This window comes from Drosophila kikkawai, chromosome X, assembly GCF_030179895.1.
Source record: "Drosophila kikkawai strain 14028-0561.14 chromosome X, DkikHiC1v2, whole genome shotgun sequence".
NCBI classification, from domain to species: domain Eukaryota; kingdom Metazoa; phylum Arthropoda; class Insecta; order Diptera; family Drosophilidae; genus Drosophila; species Drosophila kikkawai.
The window spans coordinates 29,757,860-29,770,192 of NC_091733.1; the positions used below are offsets into that span (position 1 = coordinate 29,757,860).

Here is a 12,333-nt window from a genome sequence, read left to right on the forward strand (position 1 = left end):
AAACAAAGCCAAGAGAGAGCCTTGTACGAATTTCAATAAAGGTCTTTTTGTGTTTTTTTCAACAATTACAAATTCCTTTTAAAGCAGCAAGGGGGCTTATTCAATATATTTTATATATTTTTTGTATAATTTAATGATTTTTTTGTTTTATTTGAAATTTTACAATTACCTGTAATGAATTTCCCCTTCCTTCCTGCATTCTTTGTGCTATTTTTATGGCTGACTCACAGTTTGAATGAATGCTTTGCCCAGTTTTTTATGTAGTTCATTTCAGATATTGGCCCGAGGCCTGTTTGTGTTTGGCTGCCTCAGCTGTTGCTGCTGCTGTTGCTGCTGCTGCTGCTTCATGCTTGTGCTTCATGCTTGTGCTTCGTGCTTTGCTGGGCTGATTGTTGCCTTTTGGGGTTACCTGGCCACCACTGCGGGGCACCGAAATCCGCACCGAGAATCTAAGCACGACGTCTGCAGCAATCCTTGAACTTTTTCGCTTTTCAAAAATGCATGGCGGCATGAAAAAGTCGCGATTGCAGGATGCTGGGAGATGCTGGGGGATGCTGCTGTTTGCTGGCTTTCATTAACATGCAGTTGACTTTGGGCCAGCGTCGTCGTCGTCGTCGCCGAGCGCCGCCATCAAAAGCATAAATTCCATATGCAAATTGAGGCAGAGGCAGTGGCACTCGGCGCCCGGCTTTGTGCCTTTCTTTGCCTTTCAGAGCGGCGGCAAAAGGGGAGCCCAGAGCCCAGAACCAGAACCAGAACCAGAACCAGAAGACCAAGACCCCACCCCCAAAAAACCCAAGCACCAAGCCCACACCGAAAACCAAACCAAAAAAACCAAAGAGTCGCCATCAAATGGAGACCGAACCGCGCCGAACACAACTGGGAGAGCCGAAAAATAATGGCCTGCACTGAGGGAAAATTTAGGGGTCTGGAAATTATAAAAAACAAGTTAAGAAATTTAATTTCGGAAAGCTTTTTTGTATAAGTTTTTAAAGGGTTAATTATTCTGCATCATGAATTTAAATATTTTTATATTTTATATTTTTAAAAATTTTTTTTACAATTTTTAATGTTAAAAATTTTTTTTTTAATTTTTGAGAAAAAAAACCAAAATTTATAAAATCCATAACTTGGACAAAAAGGCTTTAAATTCAATACGAAAAGTGTTTTAATATAATTTTTTTTATTTTATTTACATTTTTCTTTATATATATATATAAACTTTAAAGAGAAATAATTAGTGAAAATAGAAAAAAAAAGAAATAAATTGAAATTTTAATTCCAGGGAAAATATTTTAAGGCTTTCTTTCTCCCCATATCATTTCCCTTTTTTTCTCAGTGTATCCTTTACATAGGCCCTAGCTCAAACCTTGTATATTTTCCTTTGTATTTATACCCATGACACTTTTTTTTCGGCGCCCCTTGAGATCCACAATTGTTTCCAGCTGCCTATTCTATTGCCTTGGCCATGACTGTAGTTGTAAGTGCAACGGCAACAACTGCTATTTGCAACTGCTGCTGCTGCTGCTACTGCTGCTGCGAGTGGCAGCCATTTGCTGCCCGTTTTTGTGGCACTTGTCACTTTCCGTTGTTTGCCTTTCGCCCGGGCACGTTGTTTGCTTACGTAGCCATAGTCCGTTCCGTCGCGTAACAATGCGTAGCCATAGCCATAAAAGCTGTCCGGCCGTAGATAGCATTGTAATGCCTTCCGGATAAGAGGGAGGAAGGGTAGGGGGAAAGCCTTCTCTGTCTCTCTGTGCTCTGTGCTAACCATTTTCCGGTCCACTATGCCGGCTACGTCGCGTAACCCACTCACGTAATTGTGTCACGTCGTCGTATTATATTGAAACGTCGGGTAATTGCATTGAGGCTATAGTATATACTTTTTTTCTTTCTCCCTAAATATAGTTAACGTAATTTTTGTATATTTTATGGCTTATAAGCTTGACTGAAGTCGTTTTGTAGATTGATTGAATTTGATTTTGAGGGAAAGGAGACTCTTTTGGGGTTACTTTCAATTGAAGTTCTCAATTGGTTTTAGCTGGAACCTCAGGGGAAGGATAATATAAATATACATGATGCATTGCGCCTTGAGAATTTGTAAGAAAATATTAAAAAATAAAAAATAAAAAATAATAAAATAAGAAAATCAGAAAATTAGAAAATTAGAAAATCAAAAAAATCTAAAAATCTAAAAATCTAAAAATCTAAAAATCTAAAAGTCTAAAAATCTAAAAATCTAAAAATCTAAAAATCGAAAAATCTAAAAATCTAAAAATCTAAAAATCTAAAAATCTAGAAATCTAAAAATCTAAAAATCTAAAAATCTAAAAATCTAAAAATCTAAAAATCTAAAAATCTAAAAATCTAAAAATCTAAAAATCTAAAAATCTAAAAATCTAAAAATCTAAAAATCTAAAAATCTAAAAATCTAAAAATCTAAAAATCTAAAAATCTAAAAATCTAAAAATCTAAAAATCTAAAAATCTAAAAATCTAAAAATCTAAAAATCTAAAAATCTAAAAATCTAAAAATCTAAAAATCTAAAAATCTAAAAATCTAAAAATCTAAAAATCTAAAAATCTAAAAATCTAAAAATCTAAAAATCTAAAAATCTAAAAATCTAAAAATCTAAAAATCTAATAATCTAAAAATCTAAAAATCTAAAAATCTAAAAATCTAAAAATCTAAAAATTTAAAAATTTAAAAATCTAAAATTCTAAAAATAGGAAAAATCCGAAAAAAGGAAAAATTGGAAAAACCTAAAAAATCAGAAAAACTGGAATTCTGAAAAATCTTAAAAATCAAAAAATCAAAAAATCAAAAAATACAAAAATAGAAAAAGAAATTTAGAAAATGTTATAATAATATAATAATAATATAATTTAGCTTCCTTCTGTCAATTAAAATGTATAAACGTTATGCATCTTACACTTTATATAGTCTTGGCTCAGAGGACACCACATTTCCTTGTCTATTTAGCCAGGTTCCCTTTTATTATTTAATGAATTTATGTACCTCCCATTACCCTATTCATTTAATTTATCCATAATTTTAATTGATTTAATTTCCCCCCTCTTACGCAAGATGCAAGTTACATGTGTTATCCGTGCTAGAATATCGTATATATCTCCGGCCGAATCGATTGCATGTCGCCTTGTCTCACATGTCGCATTTACCGAGGCAAATATTTTGCAATTTGCTCACGTAATTGTCTCACGTCAATAGACAACGTTATACCTGCAATGTTCGCTGGCTCCGCTCCTCCTCTTCCGTGCAATGGCTGGCTGGAGGAGCATCCATCAGCTTAGCACCTTGCAACGGAATCTATTGACTTATTGCCGCCACATTAAGCGGGCTGTGCTCCCTCCCTCCCTTCTCCACCATCCTGCACCGCCTTGACAATTACGGAAAATGTTAGTTCAGGCGACGTTGCTTCAGGATTCAGGATGTGCTCCTGCTGCCTGCATCAAGGATTCCGATCGAAATCGGAATCGGAGGCATCCTTGGCGCATTGCAATCAAAGTCAGCGGCTGAGTGACAGCGAGACGAACTCCAACCAACTTGCAGCAGCCCTGCGTCTTTAGCTTCACCCTTCTGGCCTGCCATTCAAATGTCGTTGACAACTCTCTGGATCTGGCTGCGACTGCGTCTATATATACTGGTGCTGCTGCTGGACCATATGACTGGCTGACTGACTGGAAAAGAGGCTGCTGGGGGCTGCTGGGGGGGCCAGACCGAGACCGAGAGGTGCATTTGACTGCTTCCTTATGTTGTTAGCTGAAACGTGACAAGAAAATCAAATACGCAGAAACTCACAGCGGCTGACATGCAGTCAAAGAAATGCAGTGCTTTTAAAATGAGTTTAAACCTGGCAAGCTAACTGCATTTTCTTCAAGTGTAAAGAGGAGGTTGTCCTCGGGGGAATCGCTACTCAAAGAAGCCAAGTCGTCTGCTTGGACAGGGCAACAACGCTGGGGGGCTCTGGTGCGGCATGCAGCACTGATTTTAGCAGCAGCAGCAGCAACATCATCTCCGACTGTCTTACTCCCCCCCTTGAAGCCCAGCATTTCGAATCGCATTTATAGACAACGTGCGGCCAAAAAGTTTAGCTTTTCTTTTCTTTATTTTTTCTTTTGGCTCTTTGAGTGTGGGTTAAACGCTGATTTGCTCCTCTGCAAAATTGTTTCCCAATTGCTGCTGCAGCAGCAGCCATGTGTGGGGGCTCCCCCTTGGCCCCCTTTGTAGATTGCCATAATAGGTCGGCACGAGGAGAAGATGCGCCGCTTTGAGATACAGATATACACCCAGTAGATACAGATACACATCGCGGCTCGCAGCTCGTAGCTTATGTTGCTGTGGGTCAAGGAATCGTCGTGCCGAGTCTCCCAAACTGCAACTTTAACTCCATGAGGCATCTTTGGGGTGACGCAAGCGGATTGCGCAACTCACAGATTGTCGCCAAAAAAAAAAAAAGAAAATAAAATAATAAATAGTAAACAATTTTACAGATAAATAATAGCGTAGAACTTGACAAGGCTCGTGACAAGTATTGTTTACAGGCTATAAATAAACAAAATAACTCATTGAATAATTAAAGTTTAAGCAAAAAGAAGTTTCTTATGAGGCAAAAGGAAAAATATAGTGAATATACAATGAGAAATATAAAATTTTCAATTTTAAATCACATATTCAGAAGAATTGTTTTACAGCCTAAAATAATTAAGAAAGAAATATATTAAATATATTTTAGAAACTTGAATAATATTTTTTAAAAATGAAAAAATTATTAGAAATAAAGCTAAAATATTTTAAAAATATTTAACAAGCCAGGAAATAACTTAAGGATAACTGAAATACTTTATAAATATTTATAATACTTTTTAATAATTCAAATTAATTTTTTGATATTTAATTATAATATTGGTGGTTAATATCTTTTAAGTATTGAATTTTTTTTAAATGATTTGTATTATTTTAATAAGAATTTAAAAAAAAGGTAAAATAATTTACAAATATTTTATAAGCAAGCAAATAACTTGAAGATAATTTTAAAATTCTTAGAACATTTTTTGGTAAGCCAAAATATTTTAAAAATATACTAATTATAATTATTAACTATCCTTTAAAATTCAAAAATTTAATAAATATTTTTAGCTAAAGCTAAAATACTTAAAAATATTCTTGGGAGATTTTCTTAATACAGCTTAAATATTTTTAAAATATTTATAATATTTTTGTAGGCAAATAACTTTTAGAGAATATTTTTAAAAATTTAATTTTTGGTAAAAAAGTTCCTTAAAAAATTAAAAATTAAAAAAACCCAAAATAACCAAAAAATATAGATTTAAAAAGTCATAAAAAATGCTTCAGAAAATGCCTCAAAAACTGCAACAAAAATCCTTATGAACAGTCCTGTATCCTAGGTGTTCGTTCGCGAAGAGTTAATTAAGGCAGCCTTTCTTAAAGGAAGCCAAGTCCTGGCATTATTAACAAGGGGCAGTGGGCGACATTCACGGGAATCGGACTACGACTTGGACATGCTCTCTGGACTCAGACATGGACATGGGACATGGGACATATCCATCCTTCCGCCCCTTTCAGATAGCAATTGCGATTTTTCCTCGATTGCGGATTGCTGCGTTGTCGCTGCCCGCCTGACATTTTCGCATTTTCCGCACTCTCTTCGGGGCCGCATTTCTGTCTGGCATTTTGGCCATTTCCATTTGCATATTGGCCATCGCCCGTTTCGTGTCTTTTGACAATTTGCCGCATTGTTTGTTGTTAATTGTTATAAATTTTAAATCACCGCCAACAACAAACTGCATAGTTGTTGCTGTTTGCCAGCGATGATTGCGCTGGCTCTCTGCTGCTGCTGCGGTTGTGTTGCCGCTGAATTTATGAGATACATTTGCTGCTGCTGCTGCTGGAGAGGCACTTATGGCCATAAATAGTCAGCAGTCCCTGGCACAGCGCAAAATAATCGCAATAATCAGTGTGGCTTCCTCTCCCCCCCCCCCCCCCCCCCCCCCCCCCCCCCCCTTTTTTAAATTTAGTTTTCGGAAACATTTAGTATAGTAACTTTTGCTGCTGCCTGCTGTTAATTGAAATTAAATGTGTTCATTTTGCCAGCATTTTAATGGGCATCGGAGGCACGTGGCAATGGGCTATATGATAATTGCCAAAAAAAAAAAAAAGAAGTAGGAACACTCTTTCCTCGGGTACATTATATTTTATGTACTTTATATATTTGTAATTCAATTTTTCAGCAGAGTCTGAAATGTATCCGGCGGATGCTTGGGGCTAAAAACAAATTTCATTTTCGGAAATGCGGAAAATCAACTTAGGCGACATATTGAGAAATCATTTTGCTATCAATCGTCTCGAGGAGGAGGAGTAGGAGGAGGAGCATCCCGCACACGTACGCAAATACAAGGATGTGAGGCGAATTAAAAGAAGCTACACAGATACAGATACAGCTGAAAAGATACTAGGGGGGGGATACACGGATGCGCAGATAGCAGATAGCAGATACAGCTTACAGATACAGCTACAGCTACAGCTGGCAGCGGCAAAAAGATACTTAAGTTCATTTGCGCCACTTTTTGCCGTCTGTCTTGCATTTTAAATGTGCGTTTGACTTTTGGCACTTTTTGGGATACAAATGTATCTGTAGCTGTAAATGTATCTGTAGCTGTAAATGTATCTGTAGCTATAAATGTATCTGTAGCTGTATCTCAGCTAGAACGGATCTCCTCTGCCCTTCTATTTCATTTCATTTCATTTAATTTACGCATGTTTCTCCTTCTTCTGGCGAATACATAAATAGTTTAGTGCTTAGTGTTTGCTGTTTTGGTGTCTTTTGAGGTTCATTGAATCCCAAACTCATCTGCATTTAACAACTCTCCCAATGATGATGGTGATGATGATGCTGGAATGATGACTCTGACTCATTCGCAATCTGCACCTGTGGCCCCCTCTGCCTATAAATAGAATGCTAATGAGCAGCCCAAAGCTCAACTCAACAACTCTCAACTCTCTGGCGATAAATCAATCAGCGAAAACGAGTTATGATCGCCAGCGGAATGTGACAGCATTTATAGATATTACGTGTGTGGTGCCCCATCCAAGGTTTCCGGCATTGTCAAGGAGTATCTTTCCCCTCGAAACTTTATTATTTCGTTTTGTTTTTTTTTGTTGAAAGAATTTTCTAATGAGAAAAGCATAATCAACCCCTGTTTATGGTTGTTTTTTTTTTTATAGCTGCTTATTAAGCATAATAAACAATATTATTTGGCTTATAAACTATGAGCTTTATTATGCCAAGATCCTTGAGGTAGGTTTTAGCTTTATGTTCCTCAAGCTGAAGATGGAAATTTTCAAGATATTTTGCTTGTCTTGATGACTTTAAATAAATTATAAAAATAATCTAGGGGGATAAGGTTTTAACAAGTGTTTTAGATAATCTTTTGGCTTTTTTTAAACAGTTTTATGTTAGTTTTTTTGTATATTTTTATTCGAATTTATTGAAATTATTATTTTGATTTTTATTTTTCGAGTTATCTTTCAAATATTTTATATTTATTTATTAAATATTTATTTTCCACTTTCTTGGTCTTATTAAATAATTTATTTATTTATTAAAATTGCCTATATATTGTGAACAAAAAATTACCATTTGTTTATTTAATTTATTTAAAATAATTTAAATTAATTTAACTTCAACGGAATGTGAAATAATTTTGGGAACATTTTATAAATAATATTTTATTATTATAATTTTTTATTAATTTTTTTTATTTTTTATTTATTATTAATATTTAATATTTATTTTATTAAAATTGGTTTTTTTTTAATTCGTTTTTATCATTATTAATTTTTAGTAATTTAATTAATATTATTTTATTAAAATTTAATATTTATTTTATTATTATTCAATTTTATAAATTTTATTATTATTATTAATTATAAATATTATTCTATTAATATTTATAAATTAATAAAAATGAGTGCTGATTCTTGCTTCCCATTAATCTCTCAAAATAGTGTATAATCTGTACAATCCAGGTCTCATTATTCGTTCTCCTACAGATCAATGAACCCAAAGATCAATGCTCGGAGCCTTGTATATCTATATCTTCTCATACGATTCGGGTTCTTTACTCTCTTGGCTTGGTTTTCCTCTTTAATTTAATTGCCAAAAGTTCTTGTAAAAAAAGAACCTATCTGAGAATTGTAAAAGTCATCGAGGCTCATTGACCCATTTTGGTAGCCCCGAATAGTTAAAGGCATCATTAAAATTTCTATCTGTATCCCAGCTACGTTTCAAGTTTCAAGTTCTCTTGTTTTTTGTTGTATTTTTATATTCCCGCTCTTGGGTGCGACACACATTCCGTTCAGAAAAGTATAAAAAATGTTTCTGGCAGAGATCGAACCTGTTTTGCCTAGCAAATGAACGCGGAGCGAGAAGAACTTGTCGGTTCTATCCGGCATATCGGGGTAATCGCATAAGCATGACGCGTATTTAATGGCAAATTGACCCAAATCGCTATTCGGACTCTGCCAATTTATGGGTACATGGTCGGGTCTCTCTCTGGTCTCTCTGGTCTCTCTGGGCCATGTTATGTTAAATGGTTTAAATGGTTAAGTGGTTCGTTGGTCGTTGGTAAGTGGCAAGTGATGGATACCCCCTAAGGGCAAGTGGGGGCCTTGAACTCGCCTGAGATACATATCTTCTTCTGTGATAACAAAAAAAAAACCAAATAAATCTCTAGAGAAACACAAGAGCCTTTGGGCTTAATCTTTTAGGTGCAAGCTTTTTGGTTGTATCTCTTTTTTTATTTATTCTGGAAGTATCTGCCTTTTGTATCTGCATCTTTGCATCTATATCTTTTCATCTCTGTTGCAAAAAGTTTTGCAGTTTTCATGCAAATGAAATGGAAATCATTTTTCCTACATCCTGCGGCTGTAAAGGTTTTCCAGGCAGCAAGTTTAGCAACAAGTTTTCGAGGAAAACTTGAGAAAATCCCACGAATACGAGTCGAGATTTGAGTTATTTTTTTATATTTTACAACTAAACAAACTATCTATAAGTGGATTTTAGTGCCAAGTAGTTATTAAAAAAATATATTATAAAATAAACCACCCCCAGTATCCCTAAATATCCTTGTTTCTTGGTGAGCTGCATCCCAGTGATCCCAGCTAGCTGCATTCACAATTGAAAGCAACAGCCAAACAGGGACAATGAGGAGGCTTTCACCCTCCCGGATGAGCATCCTCCTTAGGCTATATGCACACACCCAGTTGCGTCGCCGTTTTGTTTATGGATGCGTGTGGTCCTGGCCCAAGGCGTAGAGTGGAGGACACACAACACTGGATGCAATGTCATAAATATTAGAAGGCCTCCTCCGCCGCCGCCGCCAGACACAATGCCAGAGTTTAGAGTGAATGGATGGCTGGTGAATGGTGGATACTGGATACTGAATCCCGGATGCTGAAGGCATCCTTTTGGCCAGCGTCCCTTGTCGTTTGTCGCACGTCGCACGCACAACTCGCAATTGCAAAGATACAAAGCGCAGATAGGCAAACAGATTGTCGCCTGCAGTGGTGATAAGGGGGGGCAATAGGGGGGTGGCAAGCTTGACCAGGGAAAGGGAGAGGGTCAAGGACACAGTGGATCTTGGAGAATATAAAATGTAACAAGGGAAAATAATTAAAAAAAAAAGGGGTTTAGGGGAAGTAAAACCAATATTTCAAGAGGGTTTTGTTTATTAGAAAAATTTTAAAAATTATTTAAAGGTTATATTTACCTCCAGGACCCAATGTTTCGATTTCCTTGACCTCTGCTGTGCCATTTTTTAGATTGTTTTCCATTTTGTTTACCTCTGCTGTGGCATTTTTAGATTGTTTTCCATCATTTTGTTTCCTTTATTTTATAAAAAATATTATATTTATAACCCCAGAACCCACTGTTTCTATTTCCTTGACCTCTGGTGTGCCATTTTTAGATTGTTTTCCATTACGCAAAGGACCTGCCATTCCCCCTTATCCCGAGCAGCGTTGATTCCTGGCCCCAAGCTAGAAAATATTACAACTTGTCAGTGGGAAGAGAGGTGGCAGGCAGCAACGGAAACGGAAATAGCCTGACCCAGCTGACCGCCATATTTAAAAAATGAGTGATGACACTCGATTAGAGGGAGGGGGTGGGGGTTTTAGCCTTAATGAGACCACATTTTTCATTTAGATTTGCTTTTTTTTCTTCTACCATTTCAGCAGCTAAATCAAGCGGCAAGCCAAAAGGAAACCCTTGAATAAATCCTAGAAATCCTAAAAACACACACACACACCAGCCATGGCCCACTCCAAGGTGATCCTGAAGATCCTGTTCTCGCTATGCGTCTGGTCCTTTGTCATCATTGGTCTGTTCAAGATGCATGGCACCAACCTGGTGCCGCAGGAGTACCAGCAGGTGCCCCTCAATGGACGCATTCTGCTGCAAAAGGACATGCGGTATGCGGAGACAACGTCCACGACCACAGATCACTTTGATCCCAGCGAGATTTTAGTGGACAATCGAACAGGTGAGACCAGAAATAAGACTCTAAATGCAGCTATTAACACCTGGTGAGAGCTAAAAGCGAGCCAAGTGCTAACCAAAGGTGTTTATCAGCTCAATTTTAAGTTATTTGCTGGTTATTTAGAGGCTATTTAGGGTTTTAAAAATGGAAATTAAAACTGAAATGATATAAACTATTTATTTATGCTAATATTTACCTTATATTAATTTACATTCGCAGCCATGGACGATGACCAGCTGGTCAGGGACGTGGAATCTCGCATACCCTCGCTGCCGATTGCCTACTGGAGCAAAAACAAGAACTTTTTGCAACAAAAGTCCTCTACCTGCGCCAAATACCCCTCGATCTTTGAGCTGGAATTCAATAACATTTACTGGCAAACGTTGCGCACCTCGAATGGCACCTTTCAGCTCTTTGGCGCCTACTATGACATCCGACGCACCTCGCTCCTGGGACCCACCGTTCGCATTCTGGGCATGATTGATCGCATCGAGCCAAAGGTCAAGACCTATTGCCAGTTTTGGTTCGATGGCCAGAAGGAGCCGTTCATTGTGAAGACCTTCGAGTACAAGTACATTTGGTACAACAAGTGGGGCAACTACAAGCAGGGCATCTATCAGCCGTACCTGATTGCCTGCCAGATACCCAAACCGTTTCACGGTGTAGTGCCCAGCTCGGTGTCGATGGTGGAGAAGGAGTGCGACACGGCCACCAATAATCTGAGAGTGATTTACAATCGTCCGCCGGATGATCAGAAGAAGGGTTTTGCCGTGTGTGTCAAGGGTTTGGATTTCCTGTACGACGATCTGAGTGTGAGGCTGATTGAGTGGATCGAAATGCTGAATATTCTGGGAGCAGACAAGATATACTTTTATAATCTGCAGGTGGGTGTTAATATATGTTTTGATATATCTTTAAAATTATATATTTATATATTCCTTATATAATCGTCATATATTCCTTATAAATAGCTTATATACACCTTAGATATTTCTCATAGATTCCTTATAGATTCCTCTTAGATTCCTCAAATATTCCCCGAATATTTCTCATAGATTCCCTATAAGTTCCTCATATATATCTCATTTATTCCTCATAGATTCCTCATAGATTCCTCATAGATTCCTCATAGATTCCTCATAGATTCCTCATAGATTCCTCATGGATTCCTCATATATTCCAGGAATATTCCTCATAGATTCATCAATTCCTCATAGATTCCTCATAGATTCCCCATATGTTCCTCATAGATTCCTCATAGATTCCTCATTAATTCCTCATAGATTCCTCATAGATTCCTCATAGATTCCTCATAGATTCCTCATAGATTCCTCATAGATTCCTTATAGATTCCTCATAGATTCCTCATAGATTCCTCATAGATTCCTTATAGATTCCTCATAGATTCCTCATAGATTCCTCATGGATTCCTCATGGATTCCTCATAGATTCCTCATAGATTCCTCATGGATTCCTCATAGATTCCTCATAGATTCCTCATGGATTCCTCATAGATTCCTCATAAGTTCCTCATATATTCTTCAGGTATTTCCCATATATTCCTCATAAATTTATCATTAGTTCCCCATACACTCCTCATTGATTCCTCATAAATTCCCCATAAATTCCTCATATATTCCTCATCGTTTCCTCATAGGTTCCTCATAGATTCCCCATCGTTTCCCCATAGATTCCTCATAGATTCCTCATGGATTCCTCATATATTCCTCTTAGATTTCTAACCTTTTTTCTTACC

General features: G+C 36.9%; 1 protein-coding gene across 4 annotated transcripts in view; it reads left to right on the forward strand.

The window, feature by feature from the left end:
- Positions 1–12,333, forward strand: part of LOC108080027 (uncharacterized) — a 151,201-nt gene that overhangs the window by 137,639 nt on the left and 1,229 nt on the right. For 3 of the 4 annotated variants that reach the window (XM_041775084.2, XM_070288426.1, XM_017174604.3), the window contains 2 exons: positions 10,273–10,580; positions 10,797–11,461. In XM_041775084.2, coding sequence (XP_041631018.1) covers positions 10,352–10,580; positions 10,797–11,461 — 894 coding nt within the window. In that variant the 5' untranslated portion in view covers positions 10,273–10,351. The remainder of the gene's footprint in view (positions 1–10,272; positions 10,581–10,796; positions 11,462–12,333) is intronic. The other variant, XM_017174611.3, reaches the window with a different exon arrangement.